Below are 16,853 nucleotides of genomic sequence, written 5' to 3'. Positions count from 1 at the left end.
AGAGAGAGAGAGAGAGAGAGAGAGAGAGAGAGAATGGAACAGACACAGGCAGAGGGAGAAGCAGGCTCTATGCAGGGAGCCTGATGTGGGACTTGACCCCGGGGCTCCAGGATCATGCCCTTGGCTGAAGGCGGCACTAAACCACTGAGCCACCTGGGCTGCCCATGGTCAAATGATTTTTGACAAGGGTGCCAAAACAATTCAATGGGTGAAAGGACAGTCTTCTCAACAGATGGTGCTCAGGAAACTGGATATTCACTTGCAAAAGAATGAAATTGGACCCTTGTCCAATACTAAATATAAAAATTAACTCATGGGACACCTGGGTGGCTCAGCGGTTGAGTGTCTGCCTTCTGCTCAGGGTGTGATCTCAGGGTCCTGGGATCGAATCCCACACTGGGCTCCCTGCATGGAGCCTGCTTCTCCCTCTGCCTGTGTCTCTGCTTCTCTGCCTCTCATGAATAAATAAATACAATTAAAGAAATTAACTCAAAATTGTAAGTAAGACCTAAAAGGATAAAACTCCTAGAAAAAACATAGAACAAAATTTGGCAACACTAAATGTGGCAGTGACTTATTGGATATTCTACTAAAGGCCAACAGCCAATCAGGGACTGAGGTCTTCATCCCAATGGCCTCCAATGACAAAAAAACTGAATTTTGTCAACAATTATGTACGTGAGATTAAAAGCAGATCCACTTCTTCACTCAAGCCTTCAGATGAGACCAGAGCCTAACCAACACCTTCACTGCAATCTTTTGAGACACCTTAGACAGAAGCAGCCAGCAAAGCCACTCCTAAACCCCTGTATCACAGAAATGGTGTGATAATAAGTACTTGTTGTTTGAAGCTGCTGCTTGGGGGTAATTTGTTACTCAGCAATAGAAAACTAATACATCTGTCTTATTCCATTCAGCTACTATAACAAAATACCACAGACTGGTTGGCTGGAAATAATGGAAATTTCTTTCTCATAGTTCTACTGGGAAAAGGTTGAGATCAGTGTGTCAGTATGGTCAGGTGAGTGCTCTCTTTTGGGCTGCAGACTTCTCATTGTATCCTCACATGGCAGAAGGGACTAGGGGTCTCTCTGAAGCCTCTTTTATAAGGTACTAATCCCAATTAGAGGGCTCTGCCCAAATGACCTAATCACCTCCCAAGGGGCCCACCTTCTAGTACCATCATATTGGGCATGATAACTTCAACATATGAATTTAGGGGAGACAGAAATATTCAGGCATAGCATTCTGTTCCTGGGCCCTCAAATTCAAGTTCTTCTCTCACGAAAAATGCATTCATTCCACCCCATTCCATTCCAACAAGTTATGTGCTTCCCAAAATACAGTGGTGGGACAGGTATAGGACAGACATTCCCAAAGGGAGAAAAAGAAAAGTAAGGATGAAGTGATGGGTCCCAAATAAATTAAAATCTGGCAAGACAAACTCGACAAGATCTCAAGGCTCAACAATAATCCTCACTAGCTCAATGCTCTGCCTTCTGGACCTATTGGGGTGTCAACGTCACCCTCACAGCTTGACAGGGTGCTGCTCATGCCTGGCTCTCTGCCAGGGGCACTGCCCACAATGTAGCTCATGGCTCCAGGCAGCCTGCCATCATATCCTGTTGGCCTCCACTGCAGGCCATCTATCCTGTTGAAATCTAGGTGGTAGTGGCCCTGATAACCTCTAAGATACCTCTGAGGCCTTCTTTTTTATTGTTTTGCAGAACATTGCACTTTTGGAAATGGATCTATGATACTGTCCGGTAAAATTCAAGGAGTATGACAGCCTTCCTTCACTCTGTCCTCTCTCCAAGCCCTTCAGTGCAAACTGGCAGTTTCCCTGATGGGGTGGCTGATTGGTTCTGTGGTTCACACACACTGACTTCATTAACAAATAGTTGATCCTCTACATTCTTCTCTTCTGAAAACACATTCTTTTATTTATTTATTTATTTTTATTTTTAATATAAATTTATTTTTTTATAGGTGTTCAATTTGCCAACATAAAGCATAACTCCCCAGTGCTCATCCTATCAAGTGCCCCCCTCAGTGCCCGTCACCCAGTCACCCACCCCCCGCCCACCTCCCCTTCCACCCCCCCCTAGTTCGTTTCCCAGAGTTATGAGTCTCTCATGTTCTGAAAACACATTCTTATTTTTTGTAATATGGCAGCATGAGAATTGTTTAAAGCTTCACTTTCTGGTTCCTCTCTGCCCAACAATTCCTTCTTCCTTTATCTCTCCTTGTACTTTTACTATCAGCAGTTGGGAGGAATCAAGTTGCTCTTCAACACTTTACAAAGAAATCTTCTCAGCTAAATATTCACTTTTATCACTCACAAGTTCTACCTTCCATAAGGCACTAGAACACAATTCAGCCAAATTCTTTACAATTTTGTGGTGAGGATTGAAATTTTCTCCATCAGCCAATAACATGTTCATTTCCATCTGAGACCTCATGAAAATCACCCTTAATATTCATATTCATGCCAATGTTCAGTACATGATTATTTGTGTATTCTTTAAGATGGAAACTTGCTCTCCCTCTTCTTTGGGAGCTCTTGCCAGAATCACCTTTAGAAGTCCCTTCGTGGCAATATCAGCATTTTCTAACACGCACTTCAAAACTCTGCCAGCCTCTACCCATTATCCAGTTCCAAAGCCAGTTCCACAGTTTTAGGTATTTGTTACAGCAGCACCACACACTTGGTACTGAGAGAGCAGCACCCTAGTTTGTCTTGGTCACCTCCTAATACCATCATGTTGTAGGTTAGGGTTTCAACATACGTATTTGGTGAGGGCATAAACATTCAGTTACCTAACACCGCCTGCAATCCCTACTCCTCCTAATTTCCTCATTAGGCACTTATCATTACCTGACACATCATATATTTTACTTATTTCTCATTATTTTTTTATTTCTACCAATTAGAATATAAGCAATGAAAGAGGATTTTTGTCTCATTTTGTTGTTCACTGCTATATCCCCAGCACAGCTGAAGCTCAATATATAGTCATTAAATAAATGAATAAATGAACATTGGATTTGCAGTAAGGTGATGTATGTTATGCTACCACCTCTCATTAACAAGTGGTGTGGCTTTTGAGAAATAATCTTCTGGATCTTTAGAGTAAGGGTGTTAAAAATCCTAAGGTTAGAAAATTCTATGACTTAAAGATATATTCCATAATCAAAAACTAATAATTCTTGCTATACAATAATTACACAACTGCAAGCATTTCTTTTGTCAGATTGCTAGTAACAATAAGTACCTTAGTATATCCATATAATAGGCAGAAATTTTCAATCATACCTGAGAAGTTAACTTGAGAAGATAATTCTGAGACTCATTGGATTCTGAACTGTCAGAGCCTCGGCTACTACAAAAAAATAATAATAAATAATTTTGATGTAATAATTATCAAATTGTTTTAATTATTATTTATAATTATATTTTATTTATATTTACAATTTTATTTATCAATTTAATTCGATAAGTATAAAAAACAGACAGCAATATTTTGGTGGCATTTTAAAATTTCAGCTGTAACTTTTATCCTATTATTGGAATGGTAGAAATGGTTCTAATTATAAAAAGAATGTTTACAAAGGTAAACATTACAGATGAATTTGTAAATATTATAAAGTGTAAATGTCTGATAGTTCTAGGCATCTTAGAGTATTAGAAGAACAACTGAAGTTGGAACACATCAAAATAAACAAATCCATGAGTTCAAAATGATACTTTCCATCTGCAAACACACTTATTAGTCACCTCTGGGGGTTGCAGGGGCACTGATTCAAAGTCTGAAAAATTTATAAGGAGAGGAAAAGAATCAAATATTTGTTTTGTCTTTCCTACAGGAAACTGTATGAAATTAGTACCTTCATTTTTCCAACAACATTCCCTTAGCATTACATTTTGCATTTATTATTCACTAATTTAGAGTATGTAGTGGCATCTCTATAAATGTGTCAATTCTCTGTGAGTAATGTCAGCATTAAAAACAATTTGAGGGGGTGCCTGGGTGGCTTTTTTGGTAAATCATCCACCTTTGGCTCAGGTTGTGATCCTGGGGTCCTGGGATCAAGCTGAGCAGGGAGCCTGCTTCTCCCTCTCCCTTTGCCCCTCCCTCAGTTCATGCACTCTCTCTTGCTTGCTCACTCTCCCACTCATATAATTAAAAATCTCTTGGGATGCCTGGGTGGCTCAGCAGTTGAGCATCTGCCTTTGGCCCAGGGCATGATCCTGGAGTCCTGGGATCGAGTCCCACATCGGACTCCCTGCATGGAGCCTGCTTCTTCTTCTGCCTATGTCTCTGCCTCTCTCTCTATGTCTCTCATGAATAAATAAATTTTTATTAAAAAAATATTTTAAACATAAAAATTTAAAAATTGGAGTATGTATTTCACATACAGTACATAATAGGTGCTCAATTAATATTACTTGACTAAATAACTGAAGTCTTGATGAAGTCAGGCCAAAGTAAACTGCATGGAAAAAATTTTCCTTCAGCTATAGTTGGGATTTTCATTGAGACTGAGAATTTTATGTCCTACTGTTATAAAGAGCACAGTAAAAGAGCACAAGTTATATTACATTCACATTTGACTTACCTAGACTCTATATCCAATGTAATTTCTTTTAGAGAAGTATCTGAATCCTCAAGGATTTTTTCCAAGCTTATGTGTTTTTCCATTTCTTCTAATTCTTTCAGGCACTGATAATACTAGGGGAAAATGATAAATTAATTATAAATTAACTCCATTTCCTAATTAAACTAATTGAATATTTCTAGATATCTGGAATCATAGCTAGGAGGCTATCAAGTACCAGAAACCCCAAACACTGGTCGGATATTATTTTTTTTTTTTTTTTTTGGTCGGATATTAAAAGAAAAAACTGCCATTGGCCCTTTAGAGTTAGGTTATGTTATCTGATAAACTGGAGTTTGATGCTTTAGCAAATGGACTTTGCTTACCTTGGTTCGGTCTGGATCACAATAGTCCAAGAGAGAATCACAAAAATGATATCCCATTGACTCCAAGTCTTTTGTGTTGAAATGAGTGCCCCGTTTATTACCTAAAACATCAATAGGTTTATCCACCACTGAGAATGAGTTAATCATTTGTCCTTAACAGGTAGGCCTAAGTTGTACAACAGAGAGTATAAATAAACAAAACATCTAATATGATTCTGTATCCTGTCCTTTGGATTTTCTTCTCTAGGTCAGGTCATTTAGCAGCTTATTGCTTTCTCTCATTCCCTCTCCATGCCTGGATCAAAGCTGACTAGTTTATGTTGTAAGGCAGAAGAAAATTTAATCAGGAATTATGGAATACTTGGTTACCAGCTATAAACTCACTCATAATCACTTAGTGAAAAACTTGGGTAAATATTTTAATGTTTTCATCATCATAGATAATGTTTTATCAGTTTCAGGTGCTTTATTTTAATTTTTTTTAAGACTTTATTTATTTATTCATGAGAGACACACAGAGAGAGGCAGAGACACAGGCAGAGGGAGAAGCAGGCTCCAGGCAGGGAGCCTGACGTGGGACTCGATCCCAGGTCTCCAGGATCATGCCCTGGGCTGAAGGCGGCACTAAACTGCTGAGCCACCGGGACTGCCCAGTTTCAGGTGATTTAAAAAACAAATTATATATGTGGATTACTAGCACTTGCCTTTGAGTCAATAAATTTTTCTAAAAATATAACAATATCATAATATGGAATATTCTTTTTTTTTTTTTTTAGTTAGAATATGGAATATTCTAAGGGTAAACTGGATGTGACTAAAAGATTTCTCAAATGGAAACAGAGAGCACATTTTTATTTTTAGTTAAAAGAACTGAGTGCTTCTGTTAAAATATAAACTGGCTCTCTCAAAGAACCACCAACAAATAGCAAATCTGACTTGCAAATAGCAAATCCACTAAAAACATTTCTAAACTGAGGCATCTGGGTGACTCAGTCGGTTGAGCTTGAGTGTCTGCTTTTGGCTCAGGTCAGGATCCCAGGACTGGAATGAAGTACTGCATTAGGCTCCCTGCTGGGAGAGAAGCCTGCTTCTCCCTCTCCCTTTGCCTGCTCCCCTTATTTGTGCTCTCTCACTCTCTCTCTGTCGAATAAATAAAATAAAATCTTAAGAAAAAAAGCCCAAACATTTCTGATGTTTTACGTATGAGTGAGCATTGCTTTTTCTTGAAATCACAAGTCATCTGTAAGGACTCCTTCTTAAAAACAAAACGAAAACAAGTAACTAAAGATTAGTTCATGGTATGACCAGTTAGGTATTCTCCATATGCTAATGTTTCCTTTTCTAAACCAAGGGAAATGATGAGCTGGAGATACACAGAATGGTAGTTTGTTTATTCATCCTACCTTATATATAAACATGTGATTGGACACCAGCATGCATTTAAGTAGGAGGAAAGTGCTCACTATCACACTGTCCACATTATTAACCTCACATTAAAAATGTTTCTTTGGTGTAAAGCTCTGAGCGCCATGAATGAGAACACTTGGTCTTACCCAGGGTAGATCCACAAAAAGTAGCCTCCATGGTAAAGCTGTTTTTGATTCCCATTTTCCACATTACTACCCTGCCTGTTCCCTCTTTGCTCTTCTGAACATTAAACTTGCAAGCTGAGAACGAAAACTAAAAAGAAGCGAATAAAAATGAGAAAACGTGTTTTTCTGAGTACAAGGTCTTCCTCAGGAAGTAGGGTTGAAAATGAGAAAGTAGTACAAAAGCAGTAATTCTTTCTAAAGCTTCGGGGGCTGCTTTTATTTCCAAACCAGTGGAAATCACTCATTTTGAGGATGACATATTTACATTTCTCAGAAGTACAGATTTGAATGCCAGCAATACGTTTTACTTTTTATATATGACATATGCATTCAAACCCCACTGATTAACTCTTGATACTGTTGGGATAAGCTCTTATACTTTAAAAAACTTATATGAAAGGGCTTAAATGGTTAGGAATAAAGATTAATGTAGATGTTTTGAATAGAATAAGAATGTTTTATTTTCACAAGCTTAAATCATTGGAAAGCTGTCCTGAAAGATTGTTAGAATGTCAGTATCTATAAAGTTTTGCAATTTTATTTACAATAAAATTAGCTTGTGTTTCACTCTATGTGTCTGACACATGTGTAGATTTGTGTAACTACTATCACACTCAGGATATAGGACAATTCCATCACCTCTAAAAAAAACTCCCTGTGTTATTCCTTTGCAGTCACAAGTATTTAATTTATTTTAAAGCTACAGTAAATTATATTTTTTTTCAGTTTTGGTTTCTAGTTGTTCAGTGTGTATATAGAAATGTAGTTCGTTTCTGAGGGTGGACCTTGTTGTGTAGGATATTGCTAAACCTACTTATTAGTTCTAGGAGGTTTCTCTGGTGCATTGCTTTGGGTTTCCTATGAAGAAAATCATACCATCTTTATTCCAGAGTGTCTGTCTATTATTTCTTTCTGTTGCCTTTCAGCACTTGAACCTCCAGCATAAGGCTAAACTGAAGGGGTTAGGGTGGCTATACTGGCCTTATTTCTGACCTTAGGAGGAAAACAGTCTTCCATCATTAGGTATGGTGGTAGGACAAGGCACATATTTTTCTTAACATTTTCAAATTATTGGTCATTAAACATTCCACATAGTTGCTTTTTTATGGTCAATTGTATAAGCTAGTCAAAATACATTAAAAAAGCAGTTTACGGAATAAGGTGATCTATCCTGCAGTCTCACATGGGCAACATGTAATAAAAGAAAAGTTAATCATCTTAAATGGTACTTACTTTATCTGGACAATTTTTGCTTAGCATAAGTGGAAAGATTCGCTGCTGTAAGTATAATGCTTTACATCTATCACTACCTTCACAGCCGTACATAAAGATGTTCTTTTTTCTACTATGGCCATGAAGGTCACAATATAAAATAACCTCTCGTTTCTCCATCAATCTACCGAGAAAAAAAAGGAGCAAGGTAATAAATTTTACCTCTGCATTTTTCTATGCGTATAACTATGGATTTACAAGTCTAATATCCAAATAAACAGAATTTCTTATATCATTGCTTTCAACTTCTTTCTCTTATCCACACTGCATATTATTAACAATTTTAAGACATCTACAATAATTTCCTATTAGCCATACATAAAATATGAATGCTTACCTTCTATTATAAGGACAAAATTTACCTTACTCCCAAGACTCTCCAACAGGATCCCTCTGCTTTATTATTCTGGTTTCCACTATACACAGAAAACAGCTCTCTCCTACTTGGCCCATTAGCTTTCACAGAGATTCTTTCTGACTAGAATATCTTCTTTATTCATCTCTGTGAGTTCAAATACTGCCCCTCAGCCCTCAAGGCTGACTTCATGTCTCACTTTCTAACTAGTTAAGACCACAGATTTTTCTTTTTTTTTTTCAATAAATTTATTTTTTATTGGTGTTCAATTTGCCAACATATAGAATAACACCCAGTGCTCATCCCATCAAGTGTCCCCCTCAGAGACAGAACATAAAGACTCCCAACTCGGGGAAACGAACTAGGGGTGGTGGAAGGGGAGGAGGGCGGGTGTTGGAGGGGAATGGGTGACGGGCACTGAGGTGGACACCTGACGGGATGAGCACTGGGTGTTTTTCTGTATGTTGGTAAATTGAACACCAATAAAAATTAATTAAAAAAAAAATAAAAATAGCACAAAAAAAAAAGTGTCCCCCTCAGTGCCCGTCACCCAGTCACCCCTACGCCCCGCCCACCTCCCCTTCCACCACCCCTAGTTCCTTTCCCAGAGTTAGGAGTCTTTCATGTTCTGTCTCCCTTTCTGATATTTCCCACTCATTTTTTCTCCTTTCCCCTTTATTCCCTTTCATTATTGTTTTTCTTTCTCTTTCTTTTTCTTTCTTTCTTTCTTTCTTTCTTTCTTTCTTTCTTTCTTTCTTTCTTTCTTCTTTTTTTTTTTTTTTTTTTTTGTATTCTTGGAGCACATAGTATTGGTGTTATGATTTCCTTGACACTTGCCTTGGAAAGTTTTCATATTTTTGATATTTAACCTTGTTAAGGATAAGTAATGCTTTAAATCACCTAGAACAGTGCTATGCACACAAGTACCCAAATATTTGTTAAAAATTGGCTACCTGACAACTTGGTGCTGAAGCCAATTATTATATAACCCTTAATTAAAGTGGTAAATATCACTCAGAAAAATGGTAACAAAGTTTGGATTTTTTCTGGTAAGTTTCTAATAAATAAGGAAATTATTATACATTTCTTAGTCTGCATAGCTTAGGCATTCGATGAAAATTAAAGCAATAAAAATAGCCCCCCAAACTGACTTATTAATTAAGTAACTCAAAATTAATTAAGTAACTTTGAGAGGCTTTAAAAAGATTTTTAAAAAGTGGTGGTGTTATATAGAAGATGTGGTTTATGTATACAATGGAATATTACTCAGCCTTTAGAAACAACAAATACCCACCATTTGCTCCGACATGGTTGGAACTGGAGGGTATTATGCTGAGTGAAATAAGTCAATCGGAGAAGGACAAACATTGTATGGTCTCATTCATTTGGGGAATATAAATAATAGTGAAAGGGAATAAAGGGGAAAGGAGAAAAAATGAGTGGGAAATATCAGGGAGGCAGACAGAACATGAAAGACTCCTAACTCTGGGAAACGAACTAGGGGTGGTGGAAGGGGAGGTGGGCGGGGAGTGGGGGTGACTGGGTGGCGGGCACTGAGGTGGGCACTTGACGGGATGAGCACTGGGTGTTATTCTGTATGTTGACCAACTGAACACCAATAAAAAATAAATTTATTTTTTTAAAAAAGTAGCGGTGTTAAGGTGGTAGGCTGATGGGCATTTTTTGCCCCCCTTTTTTCATATTTATAAACTTTATGTATTATATTACTTAAATAATCAATATTACACATACTATTTGTTATGCCTGGAAGGATAAATACCAAAAGGTTAGCAATGGTATTTGTAGTAATATGAAATGTATTACTTTTAAAACAAAAATATTAAAACCTAAAATCAAAACATTCAAAGCATAGTTTTCGATTAGGAATAATACTCCTTTAAACTACAGTGAAATCCCAGCGTGAGGTCTGTTACATGTATTAATTGATTACCTTTTTCTCATCTGGTGCCCAATAAATTCTTTTTTTTTTTTATTTATTTATTTATGATAGTCACAGAGAGAGAGAGAGAGAGAGAGAAGCAGAGACACAGCCAGAGGGAGAAGCAGGCTCCATGCACCGGGAGCCCGACGTGGGACTCGATCCCGGGTCTTCAGGATCACGCCCTGGGCCAAAGGCAGGTGCCAAACCACTGCGCCACCCAGGGATCCCCCAATAAATTCTAATTGATAACCTAAAACTGACATAAAGCCACTAAATGATCATTACAAGTTTTTAGAAAAATAAGTGGATTATAAAGCAAGATTATCAAGTTAGGACCTTAAATATGAAATATGCTGAACATTTTAAAACCAGTATTTCCCCAATTTAAATGATCTTTCAATTTCTTACATTTAAGTCCAAATAAACTTCTGAGTAACTCCCAAAGATATGTCATTACATCCTTCCAAAGGGTCTCTATAATTTTACATGAATTTTAAATCACTTGAGAAATGGCTTGGGTCTTTTTTCTTACCCACAGGTTAAGATATTCTAAGTATCTTATACTAAGCATCCTATACTAAAACTTACTGAAACTTTCTTATTCTCATATTCTTTAAATATACTAAATCTTAGATATACCTACAGCTGCTTTCCTTCCCACATATATGTGACTTCTTATTCTGCTTACCTACCTATGATTCATTGCATTAAGGTAGTTTTCTTTCTTGGAAGTCTTTCTGAAACTTACTGAATAGACTTCTGCCTTAACCTTACAAGGTAATCTGAGAATGGAGACTTTTAAAGTATTTTCCATAGAGACAAGCCAAAGGGCCTTGGCCTATAATCCATCTTCTGTTGGACCAGTAACCCTTAATGTCAAAGAGCACTAAGTAGACATTATAGATATTCTAATCAGCTCCCTTTCTTATATATATTTTTTTATTTTGGAATTTTAGAGTACACAAACTTTGCAAAGGTAGTAGAGCATAAACATATACCCCTTGCCCAGTTTCCCCTACCGTTAACATATCACATAACCATGGTACAGTGTTCAAAAACAAAGAAACCAACATTGATACACCACTAGTAACTAAACTCCCAATCTTACGGATTTCACTAGTTTGCTACTAACGTCTTATTATCTGTCCCAGAATCCAACTTAGGATATCACATTGCATTTTGCCTTCTTGGTTATTGTTTGCCAACCCCAGGAAAATAAGGAAGTCACGTTTTGTTAGGTTTTTTTTTTTTTTTTTTTTTTGTTTCTTATCACTTAACATTTCTCAGATAACTGCCGGGAATCCTGGAGTCCAAATTTATGAGGCTTATGAAAGCAAGAGCTTTCAGTGTTTCCTGTGGAGATCTGTACTTCACTCCCTCTGTGCCTAGGCAGATAAAAGGATTAACATGGAAGTGAAAGTTGAGGCTGAACTGAGAAGCATGGAGTCATGCTTCTCCATGTTTCTGAAGCCTGTCAACTTCTCTGAGGGATGAGGGACTGGAGGTATCCTAGAGGGCCTCAGCCCTGAAACGGAGTTCTTGTACTTGCACTGGGGGCCCTGGTAACAAAATGGGATCAGCTATAAACACTCTCTATAATAGTGCTTACTTTTGTAAATATGTGAATAATCCTAAATAGTTTACAAAGAGTCTTTACATCTGTATCTGATTAACATTGTTTTCTTTTTATATTTGAGCTAACCCTGACCTGAATACATTTAGAACTTTCAATGTTCCATATTTTATTTGGGGTACTTTATTAATAATATTCTGATTTAATCCTGTGTGTTAAGTATCATTATTACCATTTTATAGATGAGAAAACTGGGGTTTAGATTGTTTTTAAATTGCTCAAGGTCACAGTTAGCAAATGATATAGAAGGATTCCAATCTGATATTTTAACTCCATTCCACACTCTTAAGCAAAAAAGTTGAGGCTTTGGACTTGGAATGGGGTTCTGTGACTCTAATAAATCTTTTTGTTCTAGCACATGCCTATTCCTGATTGTTATTATCTTAATCTATTAAAGAGTTCAACCATTCAACAAATATTTATATATTATGTGCATTTGCTGTTCTAGATTCTTTGGAAAATTTAAAGCTTCAATTTTTCTGGGGGAATATAAGACTATTATTCATCAAAGTTTTAATAACTATATAACCTAATGGTCAAAAGACTTATCATGTTAAAGAGTAGACTTATCATGATGAGCCCTGAATAATATACAGAATTGCTGAATCACTATATTGTATATCTGAAACTAATTTCACATTGTATGTTAACTATACTGGACTTAAAATTAAAAACTTAATAAAAAAATGCTCATCATAGACCAAGGTATGATCAACATAGTGCCAGCAGACCCAGTGAGACAGAATTAATTTTTACATGTAAGAGACTCAAGCATCCCAAAGTAAACATTAGTGCTACATTTAGCTTTAGCAAGAAATCACATTTGGGATATACAAATTTAACTATTAGTTTCACAAAGCATTAAAATGTTCTAGAAATTTATTCATTATTTAAGAAAAGGCTAGTGAATCCAGTGGCATAATGCCAGAAAGAAGAGTGGAACGAATGAGCAAAGAATTAAGTAGCCAGAGTTTAATTATCAGTTAAGCCATCTTAAAAGCTAGAGTAAAATGAGTGAGCTGTGGAAGCAAAAATCTAACTACCGAGTTTACTAAATAAACAGAGAGGTAATCTGAGGCTTATTTTACCTACGGATCATGTTCCGGGTATACCAAACAGAAGGAAATGATTCCTTTAGGAGAGATGTATAATTACGATTTAAATCTCGTCCAGCTAAGGAACAACGATAATTTCCCACAATCACACCATCTGGATTCAGCATGGGTACCACCTTGAAGATGAAAGTGTCCCGAAGCAACTGCGCATCGCTTGAGTCTCCTAAAATATAATCTAGGAAGCCTTTCATGATCCAAGAGCTGTTGGTTTCTCCTGGATGTACCCTGGCAGTCAAAATCACAGCCTTTCGCTTTCTTGAGTCAGTGTTCTTCAAGGGAGTAGTGATTGTTAAGACATACACCATGTTCCTAGCAATTGTGTGGCACAAGACACGTATTTTACAAAACTTTGACCGTGCTGAGTCATGATTGATACTGGAAAGATATTCTTGCAAGTTGGTATAAGTATACGGATAGCAGTGAGCAAAGTAGCAGGTATCTTTGTTGTGTGGAAACTGAAATGTCCATGTAAGAGAGAAATAATGGCGCCCATCTTGTCCCTGGTTGTTCCTATAATACTTGATTTGATCTCCTATTCTCTGCCAGCCAATATTATGAGTCTTGGCATCCTTTTCAGAATAAAACAGTGGGCGCATACCCCGATTGTAAAGGCTAGCAGGCTTAGTGAAATTGATTATAGTGAATCTGTAGACTATTCCTGCTTGGGTATTAGTGACTTGGAAATAGTACCACTGGGTATGTTTATTTGTGAAGAGGTCAGGGCGCACAGTCAACTGGTATTCATATTCAGCCCTAATACACAAAAAAAGAAGGAAAAAGAACACATAAAAATGTAAAAATGACATTTAAATTAAATAAGGAAGATTATTTTACTTTTACCTATTCGCAGAAAGCCTTTTTCCCCCTGAAACTGCTTATTTAGGCAGCATCCAATAGCAAGTAATAAAAGTTTTGAAATTTTCTCTTCTATTGGATGTGAAACTGCTTCTATGCTAATTTTCTAAAGGCCTTTTAATTTTTTTGTAATTCAAGAGAGCACATTAAAATGAGCATTTGATGAAAAATTCTTTATTTCAGCCCAATTATGTTTCCTATAAAAGAAATGATTAAAGAGCTCTTGAAGCTCAAAGTCCAATGTTTTGTTTTGTTTTGTTTTGTTTTACTTCAAAAATATATTCCTGTTTTCTATTGGATTCATAGTCTCAGGATCTGAAACACTATCACTGAGAAAGGTTTAAAACATATAAATTAATATAACCACATACATTTAAAAATTTGAAACTCTTCAAGGACTGTATTTGGTAACTATTTGCATTCTCCAAACTTAGTCACTGAGGATACTTAAATAAAGGTGAAAATAGTTTTATTGATACATTTGTTTAATACATGTATACACACACAGTCTTACTGGGTTAGTTGTGACTTTTTCTTTACCAAGTAACCTTCTATTCCATCAGCACTATGTACTTCCTTTGTGTGTACTGTGTGTTATCAACAGTGACCTAAGAATAGATGAAATGAATAATGCAAAACCATAGCTGTTGCATCTAGTGAAGGGTATATGATGGTTAATGGAGAACTGTATTATTTTCTGTACTTAAATATTTTTATAGTAAAAATTTTTTAAAGAATGACCTTGGATAGTACACATGTTCCTAAACATATTTTACGGAACATTCATCCCAAACACCCTTCCATTAAAAGGTTTGAGAAGCAGTGCGTGTGTCTGTATAACAGTTCACACTGGCAAATTAAAAATGTACAGTATAGAAACCGGTTCAGAGTATTTGAGTCCAGAATTCGAACCTGTCTCTAATTTGCATCATACTTCAAGGAACTGCAGTTAATTTGTGAATACTAAAACTTTAATGTACCTAATACAGAAAATAATAAGTAGTTGGTCTAGCTTCTCAAATAAAAATAATTAAAACCTACACTTTGACTACCTTCTGTAGATTTCCACTCTCAAACCTTGCTTCAAACGTCAAAGTATTGTCATAGTTATCCACAGGTTGCTTCAGGGGTGTTCGATTGCCCCCTACTCGGGAATACACAAAACAGGGTTCCTTGTAAGCTGATGATAGAAGAAGATACCATAAAGATATCAAGCCATGTCTAAAGTATATATTCTATATATAGAGAGCTTGAAGCCACAATATAACTGAAGTATCACTAAAGATTTTAAATTTTAAAGTAATTTGACACTAACATACAGATCTGTTGAAATACAAAAGTCTAAGAATATTCAGACTAGAAAAGTAATGCCCCAAATAATTTCATGTATTTCTCATATTAAAAATGTTTATTCTGCTTCTGATTATTATGGAGTAATTGGTCCTGAACTTGCCCTTTCACTATAAATATCTATAAAGCTAGACCAAAGAAAATGAATTGTTTTCATATATATGGATAACACACAGACTAGAACTATATAGAATGTTTGAAAAAAATAAATACATGAAATAAGGCCATGTCTAACCCTAGCCTTTCTTCCTGGAAATACCATCTAACTACATCTTTAAAAAGTGGCACTTAAAAATAGTAGAGCAGTCTTACTGAGCTGAGGAGGCAAGATTGTTGCTTAAGGCTGCTGAAATTTACGAGGCAGGACACCAGAGATAAGAAAGCTACATAGGGCCTCAACAGTCTACAGTGGTGGTTCCCTGGTCCTTGGCTAAGGGCTTGGCTATATAAACACAGGATAAGACTCAGCAAGATAAGAGTGTGTTACTGTGGGACTGAGATATTAGATATGCAATTCTAGAAAATATACTGTACTTCTAAACTATCCAGAATGGAAAGGCTTCGTTGACTACCTCAGGCATTCAATCACGACTCCAGAAAGGCTGCATATTAGGTATAAGTACCACATCCAAGGGTAAGGACCATGACCTAGAACTAAATGACTAAGACAAAAGGAAAATAGATAGGCCCTTATAAAAAAAATAAAAATAAAACCAAGATGCCTGGGTGGTTCAGTTGGTTAAGCAACTGCCTTCAGATCAGATACATAAATAAAATTAAATTAAATATAAAATAGTATAATATAAAGTAAAATAAAAAAAAAACCAAGGCTGAAGGTAGTAAAATGATCTGCCAGCAATTTAGCTACTTACTGGAACAAAATTCAGCATAATTTTTAAAAAGAATAGATTCCAACTAGGTACCTTTCACAATGTCCTGCATATGATTGAGAAAAATTATGAAACACAAAGAAAAGCAAGGAAAATATGATCCATGTTCAGACACACACACACACACACACACACACACACACACACTTTCAACACACCCCCAAGATAATCCAGATGTTGGGATTAACAAAGGACTTTGAATATATATACATATATTTAAAGACTTAAAGGAAAAGATAAAGATAATGAATAAGCAGATAGTCTCAAAAAACCTCCCAAACTACAAAAAAAGAACCAAATGAAAATTCTAGAAATAAAATATACAATAACTGAAATTAAAGATGAATTAGATGGTTTTAAGAAAAATTGGATATTGCAAAAGAAAGACTCTCTGAACTAAAAGAAAAATTAAATACAATTAATCCAAACTCAAGGACAGAGAAGGAAAAAAAAAAAAGATACACTGACATGTAGAACATAGCTAGAAACCCACATCTGTGTAATTGGAATTCCAAAGGACAGAAGAGAACAAATAATATGGAAAAAAAGAAATAATGACTGAAAAGGTCTCAAATTTGAAAAAAATCTCAACTCTATTAACCATGGACCTATGAAGTTCAGCAAACATCAAGCAGGATAAACATAAAGGTATCCAAATCTAGGCAGATCATAGTCAAATTGCTGAAAACAGCCAGAGAGAAAAAGACACATCATACATAGAGGGAACAATGATAAAAATTATGGTTGTCTTTTTAATAAAGACAGTAAATGTCACAAGAAAATGGAACATCTTTAAGAAAAAAAAATCTTTAGGGGTACCTGTGTGGCTCAGTTGGTTAAGCATCCGACTCTGGGGTTCGGCTC

The 16,853-nt window shown here is 36.2% G+C and overlaps 1 protein-coding gene across 1 annotated transcript in view; it reads right to left on the bottom strand.

Moving 5' to 3' along the window:
* The window catches only part of AGBL3 (AGBL carboxypeptidase 3), a 55,670-nt gene that overhangs the window by 28,612 nt on the left and 10,205 nt on the right, over positions 1 to 16,853 (bottom strand). The window contains 7 exon segments of the mRNA XM_041753577.1: positions 3,317 to 3,383; positions 4,621 to 4,733; positions 4,986 to 5,086; positions 6,539 to 6,665; positions 7,811 to 7,973; positions 12,868 to 13,647; positions 14,791 to 14,929. Of these exon segments, the coding sequence (XP_041609511.1) occupies positions 3,317 to 3,383; positions 4,621 to 4,733; positions 4,986 to 5,086; positions 6,539 to 6,665; positions 7,811 to 7,973; positions 12,868 to 13,647; positions 14,791 to 14,929 (1,490 nt within the window).

Source organism: Vulpes lagopus, chromosome 4 (assembly GCF_018345385.1).
Source record: "Vulpes lagopus strain Blue_001 chromosome 4, ASM1834538v1, whole genome shotgun sequence".
Taxonomy (NCBI): domain Eukaryota; kingdom Metazoa; phylum Chordata; class Mammalia; order Carnivora; family Canidae; genus Vulpes; species Vulpes lagopus.
The sequence above is the reverse complement of the archived record's forward strand: the minus strand, read 5'-3'. Positions and strand labels throughout refer to the sequence as shown.